The 26,015-nt window shown below is 34.9% G+C and overlaps 3 protein-coding genes across 4 annotated transcripts; 2 read left to right on the top strand and 1 right to left on the bottom strand.

The window, feature by feature from the left end:
- The first annotated feature begins 259 nt into the window (after positions 1-259).
- Positions 260-1,820, top strand: LOC128554678 (latrophilin-like protein LAT-2). The gene has a single exon (XM_053535988.1). It carries the CDS (start codon positions 618-620, stop codon positions 1,611-1,613), a length of 996 nt encoding a protein of 331 aa, XP_053391963.1. The 5' UTR covers positions 260-617; the 3' UTR covers positions 1,614-1,820.
- Positions 1,821-3,543: 1,723 nt separating this feature from the next.
- Positions 3,544-9,892, top strand: LOC128554676 (uncharacterized). Its single transcript, XM_053535984.1, has 6 exons — positions 3,544-3,680; positions 4,348-4,556; positions 6,785-6,914; positions 7,864-8,056; positions 8,647-8,825; positions 9,235-9,892. Exons 2-6 carry the CDS (start codon positions 4,370-4,372, stop codon positions 9,278-9,280), a joined length of 735 nt encoding a protein of 244 aa, XP_053391959.1. The 5' UTR covers positions 3,544-3,680; positions 4,348-4,369; the 3' UTR covers positions 9,281-9,892.
- Positions 9,893-11,633: 1,741 nt separating this feature from the next.
- Positions 11,634-24,920, bottom strand: LOC123526715 (uncharacterized). Of its 2 annotated transcripts, XM_053535986.1 has the most exons (9): positions 24,805-24,920; positions 22,973-23,152; positions 22,613-22,722; positions 22,283-22,394; positions 21,626-21,764; positions 20,597-20,719; positions 19,651-19,812; positions 15,446-15,565; positions 11,635-12,989 (listed from the first exon to the last, which is right to left on the bottom strand). In XM_053535986.1, the coding sequence occupies exons 2-9, from the start codon at positions 23,123-23,125 to the stop codon at positions 12,760-12,762; spliced, it is 1,149 nt and encodes a 382-aa protein (XP_053391961.1). In that variant the 5' UTR covers positions 23,126-23,152; positions 24,805-24,920; the 3' UTR covers positions 11,635-12,759. The 2 variants fall into 2 exon arrangements, with proteins under 2 accessions (XP_053391960.1, XP_053391961.1); XM_053535985.1 differs by lacking the exon at positions 24,805-24,920 and having other exon boundaries at positions 11,634-12,989.
- Between the last annotated feature and the right edge of the window lie 1,095 nt (positions 24,921-26,015).

Here is a 26,015-nt window from a genome sequence, read left to right on the forward strand (position 1 = left end):
CTAAAGATGACACCATCTGAAGATATCAATGTTTCTGATCGTTCCGATACTTTGTATATTGCTGGAGACATTAAAGAAGTGATCATATCTTGGTTGAAAGTAAAACTTCAAAATACTGATCTCGTTTCATTATACATTTATAATAAAATTTACGAATCGGAAGTCTTTGACAATTATACCGATTATTCTATTGCATACCTTGTCGTGTATGTTGAGATAGCCTTTGGGCTTCGTTCACCTGTTAATTCAGATGTAATAGACTATATGCTAGCAATTCAAGATACTTATTTAGACACAAGAAATATTTCACAAAATAGCACCGGTGTGAAATATAAAGTAGAGATAGACAAATATGATATTGGCGATGTTGGCGCCCCGCAAATATTTGATGCATCGTCAGAAGAATTAAATGTAACACTGATTTATGGTATTGAAATAAACTATCCAAAAACAGTACTGAGTATTCTACATGTGTGTCCGTCAGTTCGAATAAAAACAACGATTTTAACATTGTACGACTTTCTCACTCTATTTATATACAAGAGCTTAATACTACTATTGACGAAAAGAAAGTGCTTATAGAAAATGTAAATGGCAGTAAAGTATTCTCAGTTCGAATGTGCACTCACATGTTTGAAGAATTAATGAAACCCTTTGCGGAAACTGGGAAGCAGTTGGAGAGGATAAACAAGTGCGTGACAAAAACATTGTCTACGAGCGCTATTTTATCGCCGGTGTGTACTAGCATTTCTTTAACATTTTCGGTGTTAACTCTAATAATTTACTTGAGGTTCAAAGAACTAAAGACACAACCAGGAATTAACAATATCGTACTGTGTATAGCATTGATTATTGCACAGACGTTATTCCAGTTTGGAAGTGGACAGGCATGTAATGTTTCAAAGGTAGCATGTCAAATAATCGGTATTTTGGTTCATTTCTCCTGGCTTTTTCTTATCTTTTGGATGAACTCTTGTTGCATACACATGTTTCGTGTTTTTAGATTAAACCGAACTAGGATGGCTTTATTCAATACCATAAAAACTACAGTTGTCTACATACTTTACAGCTTCATTGCAGCCTTGATATTTGTACTTATTAACGTCAGTGTGTCACTTCAGGGAAGTGCGGGGCATGATATTGGGTATGGAGGGTCCATGTGCTATATCAATAAGGACTACATGGTGGCGTACTTGTTTGCATTGCCCGTAGCAGTTATTGTTTCCATAAATATAATTCTCTTTATTATTGTTACGTTTCAGATGAAAATGTCACCAAAGGTTCAAAATGATAAAAATGAAAGAAATCTTTTATATATTTACGCAAGACTTTCTACATTAACCGGTGGTACATGGATCTTTGGGTTCTTTAGTTACTTTTTCAATGTTGTTGCTTTGGATGTGATATTTATCATTCTTAATGCAACTCAAGGTATATTTTTGTTCATTGCCTTTGTTGCTAATAGACGAACGTTGTCATTACTGAGAAAGAATGAGCATAAACAAGCTCAGAATACTAGCAAAACACAGACATATAGTAATGACAGGGGTACTAACACAGGTAATGAGACCATTTTAAGTACACGAAGTGATCATTATATACAGTCCAACTAAACGCGAGCACTAAATTGTAAAAAGTCGTAACAATTTGCTTTATTAGTAAATTAAGTAATATTTGCTCTATCTACTTCGTGGAATATGAAAAGTAATATATCTTTTTTTGATACATGGGTATGAATGTATCCGATTGCATCGTGGCATATGCATATGGTTTTGCTGTGTAAATATCTTAATAAGACTATAAAATGAACTTTTATTCAATGTAACATGACACCTTATGTTTGATAATTACGTATTCCTTGTTTATACTAATTTTGTTTCTTGTTTTCTCATGTGCATGTATATAGTTGTCATATATGTTATAATCACTGAAAAGTGGTAATAAAGAGTATATATATACCAACAAAACAAAAATTGTATTATATAATATTGTTAGGTATAACCCGTAAAATAACTTCAACTTAGTTGAAGACAAATGCGTCAGTGTTTCACTAGTAAAGGTATTCTGAAAAGTTAGAATCTTTCTACAGGTATGTAGAGGCTTCTATAGTAAGGACAAAGAAGAGTGTAACGTCACATCGGCCCACTTTTAGTGGAAAATGCGGCTCTTCAGTTTTTGGTGGAGGAAGCAGAGAACAGGAAAAGTATTTGAAGCCAGCCACAATAACTAACCAGCCATGGAGGCCCTAAGAAATTAAAATACACTAAAACAATTACTTTTGGTGTGCTAGAGTGTGCTAGAACTATACACTGCTTGAAATCGTGGTTGTAGAGGACTTTAGGAAATGAGGAACCATACAATTATTTGAAAATTATTTAAGTAAAGAATTTCGAAATGGCCATATTTAATGATATTTAATTACAAAAATTTTAAATGCGTTTATTGCTTTAAATTACAAGGGAAAGACAAGGCGTCACCATATCCTTAAAGATATAAAAAATCCCTTTGATTTTTTTTTGCGAATATTGCTCATACATGTTTTCTTTCGAATTTACCTTTCTTATTACGTCTGTCTGGTATTTACATGTGTGGTGTGAGTCTGCGTCTATTTTATACAACTTCTAAGAGAACGTACATATCCTGTCAAGCAATGAACGATTGGTAATTAGGCTTCCCTACCCAACCCCGCCTCGTGACTGTTGCCCTTATTGCGGTATTAACAAATCAACACGTAGTCTTTATAACTTGTGAACAATGAAAAAGTGTCCGCAAAAGAAAGAAGCATTCTACTCACTGACATTTGGGCTAAATTGAAAAAGTATCAAATGTCAGAAGCAGCAAATCAACACTAACCCTTACCCTGCCATATTTCTGTAATGAACTTGTCCCTCTTTCAATTTGGACAGTACCATTACTGTTAAAAGGGGTGCTTACCAAAAAGGTACCGACTGAATGGCGACCAGTGCATATCATGATCTCAATGGTCGCAAAGGCATATTCCATCGTGTTCAGAATGAGAAGGGCTAATAGCTTGAAATGCATAATAAAATGAAAAAAAAGATAAGCTATTATATTTCGGACTGCACTGATATGTTACCATACTAGCTGCTTAATTTGTTGATGTAACTTTGGGAGTACCATATATACTCGTATACATGTATATAATATATTATAAATAATATACCCATTAGAAATTGCATGACTGAATTCTAGACTGTCGATTAAAAAGATATCTAGGTAATTGAAAATAATTTAGAAAAATATTTTGGTAGTTATAACTGCAGTTCCATTAATACACGTAAATGCACAAAATAAATATGCATTTTACATCAGATTGCATTCACCAGCTATAAATATTAAAAAGAATCTATTTGACATATTAATACAAAGCTCTGGCTTTATACCACAACTAACGTCCTAGGTTTGTCGTTATTTATATTGTATTCTATCTATTTCCGACATTTTAGTAATGACGCTTAAAGGATTTAGCCGTCTGTTTCGTATACAAGTTTACACACATTGTGTATTGTTCCCATACAGTGTATTTATATCGCCTGATCATAAACCTAAAGCTATTTTTACTCTTAAGTGTAAATAACATAAACTATACAACCTTATTGTAAATAAATTGCACTATACACTAAACAGGAAAATACTCCGACGAGGAAGCTAAAACGAAGGTAATTTTATACTAAAATCGGTAAAATTTTAAGGTTATTCTATATAACAAACAATTAAAACAATATCATTTTTATGCATATTTTTGGGAAAGCGGTAAAAGGAAGTGGGTGGGGAGTGGAAATTGGATACGCAATAAAACTTTCTAGTTATTTTGGAATTTTAAATATCAACAAGTTAATTTAAATCTTATCAAATTTCAGTGTGCAAATTTCAACATTGTCAGTACACAATAATATTATTTCTTTTTGTTTTGCACCACGGAGTAAATTCAGAGGACTTTCGTGTTGTTTTCATTTTTGGTCATTGAGTATATTCAATGTTAATATTATTTCTGCTAAAGCGTAAGGCGCATTGTAATTGTACAAAGCCGTTGTCTGAATTCGATCTACATGGCCATTATATTGCTATTAAGACGTTTTGTAATTACATAATTTTTATCTTCAAATGACAAAAACAATGGATACAAATATAACACAGAAAAAACAACGGTACAGTCTCGGGTTAATTTTGCGATAAGTTAATATAATTGAAAAAAGACAATTTGTATTTAAATTTAACGAAAGCCAAAAAAGCCTTATAAAAATATGTACAAGAATAAGCGAAATCTCTTGTAATATGCTCAAAACTTTTTACACCACAAAATGCTTTTACATGTTTACATTTTAGATTATATCTTTCTTATATCAACATGAGAAAAGCTTCACCGACTTGTACGTTCGTATTTTTTGTCGGTTGTTTAATTAATCAAGACCTGGTAGTGGGGGAAGATCTGTCAGATTACCTGTGGGAACAGACAAAGGTTGAACGACAGGATGCGCTGGATTCGGTCTTCGTCCAGGAAATTAAAAACGTCTCATTGGATCCAGTTCAATTTGGTATGGACTATGTATTTCCCCATATTAAACAAACTTGATTTTTGTGTAAGAATAATATTGCTGTTATATAATGATAAAATATCGAGTTATTTTTCTGCATTAACCATAACCTGTGAGTGTTTAAACATGGGTTTGCACTGTGTAAGATGCTATGCATTGTGATCATTGTGTGTTTAAACTGAGGCTTACCTTGTCTAAGATGCTATTTATTATTGTTGTATGTTTGAATAGGAACTTGCCTTGTCCAAGGTGCTATGTACTATGATGTACGGGATGTAAACAGGAGCTTTCATTGTCTACGATGCTATTTATTATTAAAATTATCTTTGTGTGTTTAAATAAGGGCTTCCCACGTCTAAGATGCTATTCATTATTATGATCTTTCTGTGTTTAAATACGGGCTTACATTGTCCAAGATGCTATGTGTTATGATTTACGGATTGTAAACAGGGACTTACATTGCCTAATATGCCATTTATTATGCCCCCCCCCCCCATCCCACACCTTCGAAGAAGGAGGGGTATATTGTTTTGCAGATGTCGGTCGGTCGGTATGCAGACCAATCCGTTTCCGGATGATAACGCAAGAACGCTTGAGCCTAGGATCATGAAAGTTGATAGGGTGGTTGGACATAACCAGCAGATGACCCCTATATATTGCATTTGAGATCAGTAGGTCAAATGTCGGGGTCACAGTGACCTGGAACAGTTAAACGGTTTCCGGATGATATCTCAAGAACGCTTGGGCCTAGGATCATGAAAGTTGATAGGGAGGTTGGTCATGACCAACAGATGACCCCTATTGATTTTGAGATCAGTAGATCAAAGGTCAATGTCATTGTGACCCTGAACTATTAAGACGTTTTCGGACGATTACCGGAGAACGCTTGGGCTTAGGATCATGAAACTTGATAGGGATTTTGACTATGATCATCAAATGACCCCTATTGATTTTTGAGGTCAGTAGGTTAAAGGCCAAGGTCGCAGTGACCCGGAACAGTTAAAAAGTGTTTCCGGATGATAACTCGAGAAAGCTTAAGTTGATAGGGAGGTTGGTTATGACCAGCAGATGACCCCTGTTGATTTTGAGGTCAGTAGACCAAAGGTAATCGTCACATTGACCCGGAACAGTTAAACCGTTTCCGAACGATAACATGAGAACGCTTGGGCCTAGGACCACGAAACTTGATAGGGAGGTTGATCATGACCAGCAGATGACCCCTTTTGATTATGAGACCAATAGATCAAAGGTCAAGGTCACATTGACCCAGAACTGTAGAACTTTTATGTACAGTGACCAAATACTATCTGTTCCTTGTGCAATTATTGAATGCATCAAGGGAGGATTTCGTGTTCTAGGATCTCTTGTTATCATAATGATCTTTGTGTGTTTAAATAGGGGCTTACATTGTCCAAGATGCTCTGTATTATGACCTACGGGTTGTAAATAGGGGCTTACATTGCCTAAGATGCTATCTATTATTATGATGATCTTTGTGTGTTTAAATAGGGCTTCCCTTGTCTAAGATGCTATCCATTATTATGATATTTCTGAGTTTAAAAATAGGGGCTTACATTGCCTAAGATGCTATTTAGTATGACTATGATGATTTTTGTGTGTTTGAATAGGGGCCTCCCTTGTCAAAGATGCTATTTATCATTATGATCTTTCTGTGTTTAAATAGCGGCTTACATCGTCCAAGATGCTATGTATTATGAACTACGGGTTGTAAACAGGGGCTTACATTGCCTAAGATGCTATTTATTATTATAATGACCATTGTGTGTTTAAATAATTATCTAAGATGCTATTCATTATAATATCTTGTGTGTGTTTAACAGGGGCTTACATCGTCTACGATGCTATTTATTATAATGATCGTGTGCGTTTAAACAAGAGCTTACCTTGTCCAAGATGCTATTTATTATTATGATCTTTGTGTGTTTAAATAGGGGCTTACATTGTCCAAGATGCTATGTATTATAAACTACGGGTTGTAAACAGGGACTTACATTATCAAAGATGCTATTTATTGTAATAATGATCTTTGTGCGTTTAAATAGGGGATTCCCTTGTCTAAGATGCTATTTTTATTATTCTCTTTTTTTCTTTAAACAGGGGTTTACATTGTCTAAGATGCTTGTTTTGCGATTTTTGGGTGTTTAAACAGGGGCTTACATTGTCTGAGATGCTTTTTATTTTTATGTTTTTTTTTTGTGTTTAAACAGGAGCTTACCTTGTCCAAGATGCTATTTACCTTTACTCAGCAAAGAGAAGTATGGACATAGCCGCCAGCAGGACAAATGATGTCACACTGAAAACATTCTTACAAGAATATGCTATCAAACGTTACACAAGGTTCGTTGTTTGCTATAAAAAGTTCTGTTCTTTTATATGCATCTTCTTGCATAAAAACGTATCGTTTTATTACACACTAGATTTTATTGTAGATAAAGTCTTTTGAAACCTCTTTCCCGATGAACACTATTTTGTACTTGTATCTTCAAAATTATTTTTCTGACCATTGATCTGTATTTTGCTAGTAGTTCAGATAATGCCCGTTTTCCTGCAAATATTAAAATAGGGTTGAATTCTGTGACAAATTATGTACTTGTTCTATTTCGTATTATGCGGATAGTGGTATCAATGTTGGAATATACTCGTATATTTTTATATTTTTGCTAAATGTTATCTACAGTTTATTTATCCCATTTTTAGAGATGTCCAGCTTCAGACTGAAAAGACTGCACGTGAATGATAATTATTATTATTATTATACCAGATTTATATAGCGCCCTTTTCATGATAAACACGTTCAAAGGCGCTTTACAGCAACTGCAGCCACACAGGGCGCGAAATCATCCTCTACTAGTACAGACACAGAGCGATCTGACCAGAGGGACAGAGTGAGACAAAGCCCCCACAGAGAGATCAGAAATCAGATACAGGCTTGTCCGGCTAACTTAGCCTAGCTCGTTGCGAATAGACAGACTGGTTCTTTAACGTGCCCAGTGTATAGCACTGATACACGCAAGGATTGCCTGGGTTCCTGACCAGTACACCTCTAGCTGGGTGGGAAACACTGAAAAGCGTTTCTGAAAATTCCCGAGTAGCTGCCGGGGATCGAACCGCCGACCTCAGGATTGGAAGGCCAGTGTGCAAACCACTGAGCTATCCGTCCACCCAAATAATATTCTAAGATAAGATTCTTTTTAAAACACGACCTAATTTCTATGCAAGTCTTACATCTGATAAAAATTTCCATTTATCACATAACATTGAAATGTGTCTCTTATCATTGTTGCAGTCTTTACACAAATGCTTTAAAAGACTGGCACATAGATGATCCAAGTGCTATCTCTCTTGGAAATGGCTGCGAAAATTATGTAAATCACCTACTGGCCGTTGCTGAAACTATGGATCCTATTTATCTAGTAGTCGCCAATATACCATGCGAAAGACTCTGGCCTTGGATTGGTGAGCAAGTCGGTGTTGGTTCGGTAAGAAAGTAACGTATTTTTTTCTAGGTATTTCTGTAAGTTGTTTCAACAAAAGGTATTAAGGAATGTGATTTGTTGTGAACTTTTAAGTCTCGGAAAATGTCATATGGCAGTGTAGCTGTATTCTAGGTTAATAAGGGATTCAGTCGCATTGTGGTCCCTCCTCTTCAGTGGTATTAAAAGTCCTGACTGGCACAATTTTTCCGCAATTCGAATGGACTGGAAATGTCCTTATATTTAAGTGTAAAAAGTATTTCATTTTTAACGAACATGTTTATTATTGGTATAAAAATTAAATTAAATTGTAAGAATGACAATATCATAATATCATCTACAGTTTAAGTGTAAATCATTTACGTTCAGCTTTAGTTGTGAAGACCAACTGTTAACCAAAGTTAGATATAGTTTCGGGGAACCCTGGGTGAAGAACTCCAAACAGTGTTTGATAAAAGCGACTTGGATGCAGTATTCAAATTGCCATGCTCAGTCGAAAACCTAGATGTCTTGAGTAACTTTGGATAATAAGATGAATAAATTTCCGTGTATATGATATCAACTATAAAAATATTTCCGTTTTGTTTTTCTCACAGGAAGATTTTGGCATTTATAATAAATGGGTGAATGAAAACTGGGACCCAAAAATCGACGTTCACCTTGAATTTGAACAAGTTATGAACGACGCTCATGCTGAGGGTAAAATAGATAAAGACAAGGCACTGAAAGTCTATAAAGAGAGCATGAAAGGAGAAGTGGAATTCTTTAATTCCGTGTAAGTTCTTGTTCTTCATATTATAGAATATCGCAGGTCGTCTTAATTAAAGAAAAACAACGTATTTAAATATTATTTTGATTTTTCATGACATATTAATACATAATTCTAACTCAATTTTGTTATACTTTAAACCGTTTGATGAATACAGTCTATTTCAAAACAAAGTGTAATGCACATAACATATGAGCCGCACCATGAGAAAACCAACATAGTGGCTTTGCGACTAGCATGGATCCAGACCAGACTGCGCGGATGCTGTTCGCTTTCAAAGCCTATTGCAATTAATTAGAGAAACCATTAGCGAACAGCATGGATTCTGACCAGACTGCGCGGATGCGCATGCTGGTCGCAAACACACTATGTTGGTTTCCTCATGGTGTGGCTCATATGTCATTTTACATTTTAGATTGGCTCCTGCTGTACAGTTACAGGGTGCACGTGATGAATTATAAAAGAATAATGGATCAGTACAAACATACAAAAATGAGCCGCGCCATGAGAAATCCAACATAGTGGCTCTGCGACCATGTTTATTATTCGCTTACAGTTTCTCTAATTGCAATAGGCTTTGAAAGCGAACAGCATGGATCCTGGTCTGGATCCATGCTGGTCGCAAAGCCACTATGTTGGTTTCCCCATGGTACGGCTCAAATGTTTTTATGTTGATACAGATTAAATAAATTCTGTTGATTTGTGCAGTCAGACAGTATAGAAACAAGTTAAATGAAAAAAGAATGTCCTAAATGTCTTCATTAAAAAGCATTTCAGATGAAAACCAGTATGATGTCTTTATATCAGTTTTCTCTATGTGTTATTCCTTGGAGTCTGCAAAAATAAAGACACTTTTCAAGATTTATTCAATATGATATCTAGATTGAAGTATAGAAGGGAATAGGATTTGTCTAAAATCATTTGGATATAATGATTAAACATATTTAAGATATTGGAATTGTTCAACTCGAAACCAGTAATTTTATTAATAAGACGTTAACACTTGAAGATATATGGTAATACATGTATATAGTTATATATAACTTATAAATAAATATTTAAAAAAATAATAATTTTTGTTTATTAATTAAATCATAGCGCGATCAACAACGTTCACGTGAAGTTTTTTTCAGGCACTTGGATAGAACCTTTAAACTTACATAGCCAGCTGGATGGCTTCTTCACGCGATAAAATTGTACACACCTAGTGAAGTTTCCAACCCACTGCATTGAGTAATAAGTTAGCGACGTTCAGAGTTTCCTTACAGATGGGTTTAACCATGTTAACTGACTGTGTATCGGCTTCTCTGTTCTCGAAGGAGGCTTTCAGAGCCTGGGGATACTTTACGCAAAGTTCCGATTGCCATACACACGTACGGTTTGAGTGTTTGGCACAAAAAGTGACACTTTTTATTAAATCACATCTAACGCTCATAACCGGATTGCGAACTTCTATCATGTCCAATTGTAACTTGCAGGTGTTCAATAGATAGTTTTTGATTCTGGTATATAGTCAATTACTTCCACACTAACAGAGATATTACCTTTAGCCTAACGGAGATGTCCCTATCACACAACATCATTCGAAGTCTTTATATTACATCGTATACATTTCGAAAGAGATTGCTTTAAGTAAGAGGATTATTTAAATTATAGAAATCTTTATATTATTAAAAATGTTACGATGTTCAGCGCTTAACGTTGTCACAAATTGCGGAATACCACTGATCGTCCAAGCATTTAAAAAAATGTAACACAAGTCTTAACTTACACATACCCGTATACTATGGGGATGTAGAAAAAATCAAATATGATAACTGCTTAGTGTAATCAAACATTTGTAAAATCTGTCAGTAAATGTAAAAAAGAGTATATATTGCAAAGATCGTAAAGCACATAGCATCTATGGTTATTGGCCTCTCTTCGGTTTCCTGTTTGACGACGCAGTGACTTCTGAGGCGTGAGTGTCTGTGATACGTTTTCTTCCAAACTGTGGTTTTTGACCCTATTCATACGTGTTGATATTTTGTCACTTATATTAGAGCTTCTATAAGAGTGGAATTCATTTATCACTGTCATGTCTGACTAGTTGAAAACAGAGTGTGTCAGATTGGTATTGGTCGACGGACGCAGAGTGATCACAATTATAGCTCACATAGAGCTGAGCTGAAAACGGTTTGTTTTGAGTAGATATGGAATGTGTCTCACCAAGAAGAGCGGCAATTTTTACATTTCTTACGTGCACGTAACAAACACACACAAATAAAGTACATAACTCAGTAATTTCAATTAGCTAAATTAACTCGTTATACATTTCGGATACTGACGTAGAAACTTCCTTATTACTTGTGTTTCCATGCTTATGTAGGAAATGTTAGCTTTGATTGTGCATTGCGTGAAGCCTGCATTTAATTACACATACAGTAACCAAATTCCTGTTCAAGTAAAGCCAAATTTTTTAGCTATTGTGGCTGTATAGGTCACTGCATAAGAAGCACTGTGGGAAAAAGTTTATTTTTACCATCTTAGTCCGTAGATTTTCTGAACAACTCTCGTAAGTATATACTATTCCAGGAGATGGCTACTCAGTAAGATCCAAGTATATGAGTGACATCTAGGTCGTGAACTTATTCACAATGCTATCATAAAATCACAGTTTTCGGAGATTTAAAAACATCTCATTAATCACATGATAATGATGATGATTTAGATAAGTGTTAACTTCCCATTCGGGGACACATGTATAATTGTCTCTTCTGCAATATATTTGCTCAGTTACGAGAATATGTGAAACGTAGAGAGAAATTAGTAAACGAAAATTTAGTTCATTAAGGCAAATTATGCAAAAGGAATAAATCTTTACAAGGTAAACATAAACACCTATAGACCTAATGTGTTTATAGCATATATCTTATACATGACATCAAGCCAGAATGTCTCTACATAACTGAAGAACTTAACAAATCAACAGCCTTATTTAAAATACAAAACATAAATGGCATCCAATATTTGAACAGTGTAAATCTTATTCTTGCAGGTACTTTTTCAATAATCTAGTCACAGTTCTGGTGTATTTGTCTCCTTTCTAAAAACTGGAGAAATTCACACGATACCATTTCATTTCGACAGCTGTTGGCAATTACTTCATTAACATGTGTCCAGGGCAAAACGTACCACCTATATACTTGACAGGCACACTGTATACCCTACAACACATCAAATAACATGGTGTTGCAATTGTGACAATTCAAATTATAGCATAAGTGGTACTTTACTAAGGTCGCCATTTGGTATTTTAAGAGAGGCAATCCAAAATTACGCGTATCTGTCTTTCACAATTTTATTTTTCAAATCATTAAATTTAAATCTGTGTAAAAACAATTTTACACAGTCTTGGCAGCAGCTAAAACAAATATTACTTCTGTCAAGCTTTCATTATAACAAAACAAGAGCCGTTTGTAAACACATCTGCGCCCCTCCCTAAACTGTGAACTTGGTCCAGTGTACGAGGCACTAACAATGGTGTATAGTTTTGTTGTCGTTAAAACAACGTCGCATTAGTAAGCAAACAATTCCAATGGTGCAAATCGGGAATTAATGTAACGAACATTCAAATACAGGTGAGATAAAAACACACCGTAAAATGGCCAAACTGAACTGTTTAAAATCTTTATCATGATTCTGACTTACAACCTCCCCATAAATCTTTGCAATAGTATTCGGAAAGTAAAGCATTGCATGTTCTCTTTCAAAAGAAGTATTGTTTTCACTGCCATTTCACGGAAATTGTACATACAGTTTTTTGCAATTGCCATGACTTTCTGAAGTATGTTTTCTATTATCAGTCACTCTAAATCACTTTAATCACAACAGCTCCTCAAAGTTATGAACTGTCACGACATTTTGAGAAAAGACTTTATGTTTGGATAAATACCCAAATTCATGAAATCAGAAAAGTCTCAAATCCAGCAAAAGTCGTGAACTCCGTGCAACCTTTCTCGGTATAGTCTTCTCTAGTTTTACATATTTTTGGGAATATCTCCAGTGATGCTACTATAGATCCACCCAGCCAGGAAGATTTCCTTCTTTCTGGAGGGGCAATTACGCAGATTTTATTGTCACATTTTCCAAATTCTTCTTTAACATGTGTCTCAATCCGTTCAACAACTCCTGAAAGAACAAAAGCTGTTTGTAAAACACGATTCTTCCCATGTGACTTGTCCCACTTTCAGCACCGAGATCACAATGACCTTGTCCTTTGACCTACTGATCCCTAACAACATAAAGGTCATCCACTGACAACAAGCAATCATCCGATGAAACCTGTGGACTGTAGGCCATAGCGTTCTTTACTTACTGAGTTGAAACTGTCTTTAGTGTAAAGATCATTATGACATTGACCTTTGAGCTACTGATTCCCAAAACAATAAGGATCATCTACACACCACAGGCAATCGTACTATAACGGTTATAATTCAGTAGATCATAGGGTTCTTAAATCTAATTTACTGAGACAAAACAATTTACAGTCTCGTGTTCCCGTTGACCTTGACCTTTGACCTATAAACACTTAAAACGAAAGAGGTCATCTACTGACCACATGCCATTAGCTATCCGTTGAAGTTTTACGACTGTTAGTCAATGTATTCTTTGGTTAACTTACTTTTTATAAACTATTCTTAGACAGTTTATATCATTGTGGCCCTGACCTTTGACTCACTGATCAAAAAACAAAAGGGGTCATCTGCTGATCACTGGCAATCATCCAATGAAGTTTGACGACAATAGGTCCATGTGTTCTTTAATGAATGAGCGGAGATCATTTTCAGTATCAAGGTTACTTTTACCTTGACAACTGACACTGAAACAATAGAGGCCATCTACTGACCACAGGCAATCAACCTTGGAAGTTTTACGACTATAGACGAAGTGTTCTTAAGTTATTGAGCGAAAACTGGATCCACTATCAAGGCCTTTGTCACCTTGAAATTTGACCTAGTAACTCCAAGAAAATAACGGTCTTCTACTTACGGTATTCACTCCTATGATGTTTGACGACCGTAGGTAAGAGTTATCCAGTCATTGTACAATGCCGACTTTCAGTTTAAATTCACAATGCCTTTGACCTAGTGACCCAACCGGCCACGGGCAATCACCGTATGAAGTTTGACGACTGTAGGCCAAAGCATTCTTCAGTTATCAGAAGGATTTTCATTTCAATGACACTCCAACCTTGACCTTTGAGCGACTAATTTTAAAATCAAATAGGATCATCTATCGGTCATGACCGACCTGCCAACCAAGTTTGAGGTTCATGTTCTAAAGCGAACGGAAACCGGGGAACGGACGGAAGTTCAATTACTACAAGGGGAGGGGGTGTGTATAAAATCTATGCAATCGTATAAAAGAAAGGTATTAAGTTTCACTGCAACAAGTTTTAAAATGCATGTAAGTATAACATACAAAGTAAGACAATACTTTATGCAACTAAGTAATGCTATTATTATTACAGCACCTTCATCTTCAATGTTCTACTAGATCTAGTTTTCGATCTGTTAGGCCTGGACCTCACCTCGCAAGGTGCTTGCGCCAAGTGTGATCTGGTCTAGCAAAATCCACTATTATAGCCGAATGCGATATTGTAGATCCGCTTTAATGTCTCTTTTATTATATACGTATAAATCGTTTTTTAGTGTTACACTAGCAAACATGGACTGCAAATTCAGGTAAATAATTAAGCGGACAGTGAATTTTTAAACGCACGGACCTTCGTGACGTAATCACTACTACATTTCTGAAGTCATATTTGACGTGACGACTAAAGCAACAGACCAACCACTGAATATCTTTCGGAATCCGATTGGAGTTGAATACAGGGTTTTGTATTCGTTAGTGTAATATACATATTTCAAGGAGAAAGTTCGAATAAAGTTATAGTGCATTACATATTTACATGTAATAGTTTCGGACTAGTAAGCGCATTAGGACGAACACGAGACAACAAATCACTATCAGGTTCAATTCCAGAAACTAGCGACTGTTGTACTTGGAAACTGACTGAAAAAAGCGTCTAACATAATTCGTTCTCTACCTCTTATTATGAGCTACTTGCGGAGAACAAGTTAATACTGGTCACAATACAGGACCAATGTTAACGACAAGGGGTAACCATACATAGTGATTTGTTATTAGCTTTGTATCGGGCAATGTGCACGGGTTCTGTGTCGGAAATATTGCGCAACTTTAGGAGCGCAATATTCTTCCGCTAAAGAACGAGAGCATATTTCCCGATGCAAAGATGATAACCTTTTCAGTACATACGTATCTTCATGTATAAATGTAATGTAACTATTATGAATTTGTTAAATAGCATGAAAAAATGACTGAACTAGAACTAATGCAACGCCACCCACTAAATTACGTCACGCGCCCGATATGAAATTCAGGCGTCACTTTATGGAAAAAATATTGAAGTGTCCGGTGCCATTGTAACTTAACAGGGAATAGAATCGAGTATGTAATAATATATAATATTGTGAGATGGTAATATTGAGAATTATGTGCACGAGATTTAAAAACTTTTCCTATAATATGGACGCATATATACAGTGAAAAATATGTCAAACCTGGTGTGAGCGTTGTCCCTCCAGAGATAATAATGTTTGACAGTAGTTCCTTCTTAATGTCATCTTCACAGGAATGCAAAGCATTACATAAGAGTTTATCTATTCCTGGAGCAGTCGACCCTGTGTTAATACACAAAAAAAATGCAATAATTATTACTTAAAGAGTGTTAATGTGCTAGATAAGTTATGTGCAAATTGCAAAATGGATGTATACTTTGCATCTCAATTTTCAAGTATAGATAGCACCAAACATTTATTATTTTCGTTATAGAATCTACCACATTCCTACAGAACTTCTTTCATAACGGGATAATTTCCTTTGTTAAAGCCCTGCTCCGCGGCTATTCAAATTCTATTGTGTGTATGCAACCCACGATAACAGTAGGTAACAGTTAACGGCCACATGCCACACTTCATATTCAGGATTTTCATGCTTTTTCAGTGACAATTTAAGGTTAAAAGGTAGGACTGGAGCAGGTCTTAAATATATTCCCACCTGTTTAACCGAGCCTTGTGAAAACCAATCTATGTATAGGATAGACAGCGAGTGCCGTTGTCTACGGGATATATACAACGAGCAAAGCGAGTTGTATATATCCCGTAGACAACGGCACGAGTTGTCTATCCGACTTAGACCACGTGACATAAAAACTGCAATTATTGAAAACTCTCCCAGGCGTTCAATAGAAATTAGGATTAACGTGTTTTTATAAAAGTAATATCATCTTTGTACCGTTAGCGCTTAATTGTCAGTAGGGCATATGAAATAATGCAGGTTATTTGTATAAATTCAGTTTTACTCAAATACCGGATTTAATAAGATTTAACGTTCATTAACACTTTGAGTCATTTGCAATCACAAAATTAATGCTAAACAGTTAAGTATGGAATTCTCAAAAATACTCAAAATTGGACTGCATGCTGAACAATTAGTTTTTGTGAGGAGTTTGCATGTTGGCGAAACACGATGACAGATACGTTGATTCAAGAAGATAGCCAGTTTATTTATTTTTTTAGTTAGTTAGTTATTTTTTATTTGTTTACTTTGTTTATCAGGATATAGTTAGTGGGTAGATGCTCGTAGGACTAGGAATACCTTTTACTATATCGTGCCCGTCTTGTAAGAATGATGTAGTTTTTTTACTTTCTAACTGGGCCAAGTTGTTCGAAACTTGAACGAGCTGTAATTTAGTTTAGTTTAGTTTAGTTTAGTTTATACTAATTTGTTTTAGCTCGATTGTGATGAAAGCTTAACTGTTTAAGCTTATTGTAACCACTCTCGAGTCCGTTTCCTATGAAAACTAGTACTGGGGTCACATGAGAAGTCATGGACGTGACCCCAATGATGCTGGAACCCACGACCACTGCATTAAGCTGTTAAACTAACCGCCTGTTAAATTTCTATTCAAGATACTAGTCTTGGTGGGTGGGAAACACTAGTATGATATTTTAATTTTACTGTAAAGATGATTTAGTGTTTATAAGCCTTAACAAGTACATTTGATTTTCTAAGTTTTCTAAACTGTCGAAATCTACTGATAAAGTTAATCAACCGTTAAGTCAATCACCTGTTAAAGTTTCGAAGAACTGGATCCAGTTGTTTGCAAATGTAAGGATCGTGCTGACATGTCTTTTTTATAACAAGTGAACATAAAAAGTTACAACTGTTTGAAACATTTCAGTGAATGTGTAAATTACGTTTTTACCCAGTTGGTTCTACACTACAAATATGTAGTTTATTGTAATTCAATTTTATTGATATCTAATAACATGGGGTCATTTTCACGATATTAATATTTAGACGTTGTCAACTGAATTTACCTCCAAGTCAGTCTTATTTTTTATCCCATTGATAACTGGTGAGAATATTGCAAGGTCATCTAACTCCGGCGTTCGCCTGTATTGTTAGATGGTAAATTGACACGAAATTCACGCGTTTTTTGCCCAAGTTTCACGCGATATATATACAACGCTACTGTTGTATATGAAATATAGACGGGTACAAGTCTGCTTTACGATTGGCTATTTACAGATTATCGTGGTCTAACATATTTAGACCACGATAATCTGTAAATAGCCAATCGCAAAGCAGACTTGTACCCATCTATATTTCATATACAACAGTAGCGTTGTATATATATCGGGGGAAACTTGGGCAAAAAACGCGTGAATTTCGTGTCAGTTTACCATCTAAAAATACAGGCTAACGCCGGAGTTAAATGACCTTGCAATATTCTCAACAGTTATCAATGGGATAAGAAATAAGACTGACTTGGAGGTAAAATCAGTTGACAACGTCTAAACATTAATATCGTAAAAATGACCACATGTTATTTGATATCAATAAAAGGGTTCACATGACTGAAATAAAAGACTGGAATAACTATAAATATAAAACTCAAATTGAATTACAAGAAACTACATATTTGTAGTGTAGACCCAACTGGGTAAATACGTAATTTACACATTCACTGAAACGTTTCCAACAGTTGTAACTTTTTATGTTAACTTGTTATAAAATAGACATGTCAGCACGATCCTTACATTTGCAAACAACGGGATCCAGTTGTTCGAAACTTTAACAGGCGATTGAGCTACGGTCGATTAACTTTATTAGTATATTTCGACAGTTTAGAAAACTTAGAAAAACAAATGTACCTGTTAAGGATTATACCCACTAAATCATCTTTACAGTAAAATTAAAACCTCATATTAGTGTTTCCCACCCACCAAGACTAGTATCTGGAATAGAAATTTAACATGCGGTTAATTTAACAGCTTAATGCAGGGGTCATGGGTTCGAGCATCATTGGCGTCACGACCATGACTTCACATACGACCCCAGTACTGGTTTTCCTAGGAAACGGACTCGAGAGTGGTTACAATAAGCTTAAAACTTTCGTCACAATCGAGCTAAAACCAATTAGTATAAACTAAACTAAATTACAGCCCGTTCAAGTTTCGAACAACTGGGCCCTGTTAGAAAGCAGAACGACTACATCATTCTTACAATAAAGGCACGATATAGTGAAAAGTGTTCGTAGTCCTACGAGCATCTACGCACTAACTATATCCTGACAAAATAAATAAATATATATATAAACAAATAAATAAATAAATAAACACCGGCACTGGTTCCTGTTTAAATAAGAACAAAAAATGAATATAACCATAATTATTTAGTCACTTTATACCGATTGTTGAAAAGTGATTTCTAATAGAATCTGATAGTTTGTATGTGATTATGTATATTATCAGTAAGCTCTAGTCCATATTTAAAATACCAGATTACTTCAAACAACAGTATTTTTTCTATCCAACATGTTTACCTCCGATTTGCTGTCAGCTTTTTTTGTAGTTTCGGAACATGGCTATCTTCTTGAATCAACGTATCTGTCATCGTGTTTCGCCAACATACTAACTCCTCACAAAAACTAATTGTTCAGCAGTTCAATTTTGAGTATTTTTTGAGAAATCCATATTTAACTGTTTAGCATTTGCGATTGCAAATGACTCAAAGTGTTAATGAACGTCAAATTTTAGTAAATCCGGTATTTGAGTAAAACTTAATTTATACAAAATAACCTGCATTCTTTCATATGCCCTACTGACAAAGCGCTAACGGTACAAAGATAATATCACTCTTATAAAAACACGTTAATCCTAATTTCTATAAAAAGCGTGGGACAGTTTTCAATAATTGCAGTTTTTATGTCACGTGGTCTAAGTCGGATAGACAACTCGTGCCGTTGTCTATGGGATATATACAACTCGCTTTGCTCGTTGTATATATCCCGTAGACAACGGCACTCGTTGTCTATCCTATACTTCAGTAACTGTTGTGTTTCATACATGGAATATATGAATATCAATATATATGGGTACATGTATCTGCTGAATAGGTCAAAATTACAAAAATGTGATTTCATTAATTAATATCGACATAGAACAATAGTCTAACAAAAGTACATTCAAACTGACTAAAATCATACTTAAAAGTTCGAGGTAAATGGGTTATAGTATTAAAGTCTATAATATATTCTTTTTATCCGTCTGTCAACTTTGAAAACAAATACAAAGTAAAACAAAATACTAGACAATTTGTCACTGTTTTCAATTCAAGGTTTTCGAAATGTTTGCTCTAAGCCGTTAATAAATCGAAGTATTACAGATCAATTCAGACTGTCAGTATATGATTATTATACCTATCTTATCCGGATGAAACAAGATGTCCCCACAATTGATCATATCCTCATCAACGCGAACACTGGTGCCGTCCGGAAAACTGTAGTCAGTTCCCTTATTTTCTGACATTGTATAATTATATAAACAATGCTTTAAACCTTCTATATCAACCATTGCATGACCTGAAAATAAGGTTTAATATATTTTATAGTTTCTCTTTATTTGTTACAAATATATACTTCTCATGAACAGACTCAATCAAACCGGGTATTATTCTGCTTGGTTGCATTTTATGCTTCCAAAAAATCTTCTAACAGATTTTATTTCATTTTATTTCTGATAGAATAATTACGGGTCAATAAATCATGTCCGTTTATTTATATATATTTGGTTTAGTGTCGCAACGACACGTTTAATGTCACATGGCGGTTCCCCGTTTTTTGATGGTGGTGCCGCTCAAGCCATTATTTGAGGCATGGGCGGACACATGTATAGTTACTGGCCTTCCGTGAAAAATTATGTCAAATAGTCAAATATTGGCCATTTTAAATGAGTTATCATTTTAACTCATCAAAAAAAAATCCATAAAACAAAAACATGTTGTTTTTTTTGTGTTTTTTTTTTCAAAAATAATTCATGTCTTTTAATTGAAAATATTGTTTAACATGGAACATTTGCTTAATTAATTACAACATACACCAATTGTAGCGGTTACAGTTTACGAAAACAGCTAAGGGATCCTGCATTCTAGCGTATCGCACGGCTATTTATGTAATATTTAATGTTGGTAGGCTTCATCAAAAAGTTGAATTAAATTCACACAGGCAAGCGAATAGACGTGTAACTGTTACTGTTTTGCCCCATTTCTGTAACAGTTACAATAAACAGTGCGAGCCATTATATCATTATATCAAAGTTAGCTAATATTTGTTTTAAAAAATGTACAATGTCATAACAAAAAAGTACCACTAGGTTCAAAGTTGCTCTTTCCAATTATCTTTGACAAATACTCAGTCACGTCGTTTCCACCAATATCTGATCTGCAAGGATACGCTGCTCCACCTGCGCCATTACAATTCAGAAGCGACCCTGAAAAAGCATATGAACACACTTTGCCACGAGACACAATTGCATAACTTCGTATATGAGTAGCTGTATTATAGGAAGTCAGGTGGCATACTTAAGGTGGGTAGTTGTACCAAAGTTCCCGCCCGTTACGAAGTAATGCCAAGAGGGGCGTTTTATGTCATCCTCCACATACAAAAGCTTGGAAGCCGAAATATATGACCCAAAATGGTCTTAAACCCAACAAATTACCTCTGTTTACGGACTGCTGAAATAACATGTAGGATTAGGATTATGATTGATAATGTAAAGATTTAATATACTCATATTTGAAAATACCAACAATTACTTTGTACTTTCATATAAACAAAAAAGTAGCAAGTTTGTGTGTACAACCAGTACTGTGTGTAATGCCACATAATACATATACAGCTATTGGAAGTATAAAATGTAAACCACCACTAATGGAAGCTTGCTAAACATGTGGCCCTCTGATATTCAACTGTGAATGTAGCTATAGCACCAGTTTATGCATTTAGTCACGTTAAACCAATCTGAGGAGGCGTTTCCAAATTTAAAAAGATGCACCTTTTTTATTACTTCACATAGTGGTTGTAGTTAGCAGAACAACTAAGATGAGAAGTTAGAGTAATTTGTCTTATACTAGTAACAAATCATTTAATCAAACCAAGAGAGTCGAGCTTTCCTTCCGCAAATGGCTGAAAAGGCAATTTAAATGACCAAATGTGTAACATAAAACATGAAAATTTGTTATAATTTATCAAAATTTATCTTTATTTCCCGTCAAACTTGGTACGGTTTAAGCATGCATGAGACCGACATACCAGAAAAGAATAAGTAAATTTTCATAAATGAATTCTCAGACACAAAAATTTCAATTTAAAGCAATGAAAACTAGACGGACCATACCCTGATGTATAGCTGTGACATGTGTAACACTTCCGCCAACATCCAACACAATCCCTGTAATTCGACCGGAACTGATCAGAGCCAATCCTGCTGGGTCTGTGATATACAGAGCAGGAACTCGAAATTTCTCCATCATAATCTGTAAGTAATCGATACAAATCATAAACTTCATGCATCAAAATACGATCTCGGAGCTGATTGTGATATAAGTAACTAATTTAAGACATAGCAACTTCATTCTACAGTAAAGGTTTAAGTATGCACAAACCGTAAGGCAGCAGCCTTCTTACTCAAACATTAAACAATCAAAACGACTTACATTACGCTTCCTGTTGTGTTAATTGTTCACGCTTCTAATAAAAATCTGGTGGATCGATTTAAGTCTTTTCAAATAATGGTAATTTTAAAATCATTCAACGATTTAATTTATCTAAAGGAACTGCTGGGGGCAAAGTCATGCTTCTTTCGCAAAGATATGCTACCTGCTATTTGGATGTGATTAAGCCGACTTGGGTATGAGACAAAATACGGGAATATTACCCATGTAGTAATATCATGAACATTTACAATCATTTTGCAAAAAAAAATATGATGGGTGTAGATATAATACCCTTTCAAATATCTGTATTAAACTGCGAGTGTATTTTTGGCTCTCACCTCGACCATTTTCTGTCTGTTTTTGGGACTGTTACCAGGAACCTCTGTTATCAGAATAGGGCGGCCCTCTATACCGTCACGCAGTTCGTGTGTGAAAATATACTCCCAGATGCTTGAACAAAATATAAACAGTTTTTTTTATTCCATCACCATATAGATCAAACCAAACTTTACACGAGGCCGACAGTGTCATCTGATTGCTTGACAATGTTACAGTATCAAAATTTTCCAGAGACTCTACAGCTGTAACACCATTAGATTTTGCCTTCAAACGGGAAGTAACTAAAAATATAAGTTGTATATAATACTGAACAACAAAAGCAAACTTACCTTTCCATATCATCCCAGCCGCAGACAGATCCCCTGTGCATAGGAAATGTTAACTTGCTCTTTCTGTTGAACCAAGCCCTATCTCCAAACAGCTTCATACCGGCTCCATCCTGTAAAATAGTTCATGTTTTAGCCTTACATCTGAACCGTCACAAACAAATATTAATCAAGTTAGGGTCCAGGGGACACAGTATTTTACATAGACATTTTTCTTACCGGTACTTGAACATTTAGTTTAAGTAAAAAAATACGGCAGAAATGTAATGACTTCCATAGATGTATTGTCAGTAAAGAAGACGAATGGTAGTGTACTGCCTTAACGCTTAAATACGTAAACACGGTATGAAAATCTTGACCTACCTTACGTTGACTGTTGCTTTCTCCCACTACATCTGTACCAATCACTGTTCTCTCGTAAGCACGGGCTGTTTTGTCACCAGCATACCCAGCCTTTATCATCCACGTTCCATTATCTATAACCACCGCTTCTAAGTCATCGTCTATATCAGACATTTTGCATACTCTTTCTAATCTACTATACTGAAAATCAAAACAAGTGCCAGAGGTTCATCCGGGGAACCATGGTAGACCTCTGGTATGCGAGCATAAACAATGCAGGCACGTCTTTGTACAGTTACTAATTCGTATAATTATTATATCAAATATCTACATGAAATGTATGATAAAACCCAGACTAATGTATTTCATACTTATGCACATTCATATTCATCTCTATAATAGTAAAAGTCCTCAACTTAATATTTTAAACAATACTAAAACATTTCAACGAAGGAAACAAAATTGACAATTAAATATGAGCTTAGTTTAAGTAGTGAATTTAACGAGTGAATTGAATAAAATGGCATTATGTCAGGCTCTGGTGAGTGCAATATTCTTTCGGTCAAGGAGTTCAATATGGTAACAAATATTTACACTCAAACTATTACCAGAATATTTTTACTGAAGCAACAATGTTTAAAGTTTTTGTTTTTGCTGACGCCAGTAAATTTAACAGTGTTATACATTTTTCATTACCTTTCGGCAAAATTATACACATATGTATTGGACATTGAATATAATGAACAATAGGCAGACCGCATGTGATTACAGGATTAGCTGTTATATCGATACACGTAAAGATACATCACAGGTAAATGAGCATTGGGGGAAAGGTCATTTTCTATGTAAACAACACTTACAGGCTGAATAATTTGACAATACGCTATCCTCAATTAAAATGATTTAATTTGATATTTATTGGCAGTGATCATTTCGACTTTTGAGATATATATTTGACGACACTGGCATGTTATGGGGAAATATAAATCTTATTCCGGGCCTTTATCATTGCTTTAAGATAACAACTACCGCTTCCTATAACTAACATCGCCAAATACATCCAAGTGTTATTTCATACCTTAATATTGTGGTATGATGGCAGTGTTTAATAAAATGTTTAAAACATAACATGTGGATGTTGGCTTCCTTAATAGCAATGAATTCGTTCTTGGAATGGTCTCCCTTTACATAAACAGTCCAGCCCCAGTCTGATTCTATTCGCTGAGAGGCTGGCAGCTGTAACCATCTAATCTGTATCTTTGTTTTAATCTTAGTAATTGTAGTTGTTTTAAACTTTTCACCTCATGAACTTGCTCATTTTAAACAGTCTGTCCAACACAAGCGCCAGATCAATGATCGTACTAGACGAGTCTGATAAAGATGTAGATAGCTACGATATATGTGTTCAACATTGTTCAATGTGTAAATAAATTTCATTAAAATCAGAATTATTCTTTATAATATTATACATGTTTTTAAAAGCAATAAAATATGATTAGATAAAATAAAAGTTCTTTATACAGGATTTATAAATCAAACCAAAATACCAAATATGAAAATATCAAACAAAATGAATCACTAACCACGTCTGAAAAAAGTTTCAAGTCAAAATCTAGAACATTAATTTAACACTGTCTATCTATCTACGTACTGTCGACTAACTATCCGTTATAATAGTATGTTTAAAACTTACTGAATTTGTCTACACATCTACCACACTTTAAACTAACAGTTAGCAAAATTATAACAGTACGTTCCACATGTGAATTGTTTAATTTGTTGGCAGCTGATCAGAGTAAATAGAAGACAAATAAGTACGCAATAGGCTGTTTAAATTAGTACAAAAGACTTACCTGTATGCAAGATTTCAATCTACCATCATTAACAATATCAATCTGTCACTAAAATTCTCAAAAAAATTAAAATTACAATTGTAGCTACATATCATGTTTACAACGATACAAATGGCGACTATTCTAAAACGGGAGGTAACTCATACGCTGGATTCTAAAAGATTGACACCAATCAAAAGTAAATTATTCAACCTCCGCGCAGGAATATAACATTAAATCTCCCGCATTGAGTGTTCGCAGGCATTGAACGCGTACACCATTAAACCTATGTTAAACCTAACCCTAACCTTTAGTCAGTATATAGTACACTCAATGGGCATTAAATCTCCTGCATTGAGTGTACGCACGCATTGAATGTACACTATTAAACCTATGTTAAACCTAACCCTAACCTTTAGTCAGTAAATAGTATACTCAATACGTGCGTACATCCAATAGGGGCTACCAATAGGGGCGCCGTGTCAGCTACTGTACCGATAAGGGAAAGTAACACTGTGTCAAGTAAGTACCGCCATTAATGGAAACTAGATGTTTGTACACGATTTCTTACATTTATGTGTATTCCAGTTAAATATAAAAGAAAGACGTTTTAAACAGCATTGGAGGAATGCCCAACACCCCTTCTCTGTCGGATAAAGAAGTATTTAAATGTAGATTTAATTCTTGCAGTAGAAACTATATAATTAGAATAATAAAAAAAACACTAAAATTTGATGACATGAAGTGACATTTATAATACTTTTTGTATGTTTTTACAAGTTATATTGACTTGTTAATATTCCGTAGTCACTATAAACAATAGTAGGAAAATAATTGCAAACGAATTCACGTGTATTCGCCTTGTGTCGTACAAAAACATGCATATACAAAATGTTCTCACTGTTTAGCAGATCATATCTTTGACTGTTATGTTGTGATGTGAAACAACAATAACAACCAATTCTAGATCATCATGTTTAGTAATGTTTCACAACCTATTAGAGAACAGAATGTAACTGAGATATTTCAACTAATCAAAGCTTTATCAATGTTCTAAATATACGTGCTTTCAGTCAGTCCAGGACGAAAACAAAAAGTGTCGTTCTGTTGCGCTATCGTACTGCCATGCTATCGTACTGTCGTGCTATTGTTCTGCCGTGTTATCGTTCTGTCATACTATCGTACTGTCGTGCTATAATACTGCCATGCTATCGTACTGTTGTGCTATCGTA

Source organism: Mercenaria mercenaria, unplaced genomic scaffold, assembly GCF_021730395.1.
Source record: "Mercenaria mercenaria strain notata unplaced genomic scaffold, MADL_Memer_1 contig_633, whole genome shotgun sequence".
In the NCBI taxonomy this organism is placed as follows: domain Eukaryota; kingdom Metazoa; phylum Mollusca; class Bivalvia; order Venerida; family Veneridae; genus Mercenaria; species Mercenaria mercenaria.

Bases quoted from the DNA above. Each gene is read 5' to 3' on its own strand.
- LOC128554678 (XM_053535988.1), top strand. From the start codon at position 618: ATGTGCACTCACATGTTTGAAGAATTAATGAAACCCTTTGCGGAAACT.
- LOC128554676 (XM_053535984.1), top strand. From the start codon at position 4,370: ATGAGAAAAGCTTCACCGACTTGTACGTTCGTATTTTTTGTCGGTTGT. The intron at 4,557-6,784 runs GTATGGACTATG...GTGTTTAAACAG, and splicing joins ATTGGATCCAGTTCAATTTG to GAGCTTACCTTGTCCAAGAT. The intron at 6,915-7,863 runs GTTCGTTGTTTG...TCATTGTTGCAG, and splicing joins GCTATCAAACGTTACACAAG to TCTTTACACAAATGCTTTAA.
- LOC123526715 (XM_053535985.1), bottom strand. From the start codon at position 23,125: ATGTCTGATATAGACGATGACTTAGAAGCGGTGGTTATAGATAATGGA. The intron at 21,765-22,282 runs GTGAGAGCCAAA...GATTACTTACAG, and splicing joins ACAGACAGAAAATGGTCGAG to ATTATGATGGAGAAATTTCG. The intron at 19,813-20,596 runs GTACTTTTTTGT...CCTTATTTTCAG, and splicing joins GAGCAACTTTGAACCTAGTG to GTCATGCAATGGTTGATATA.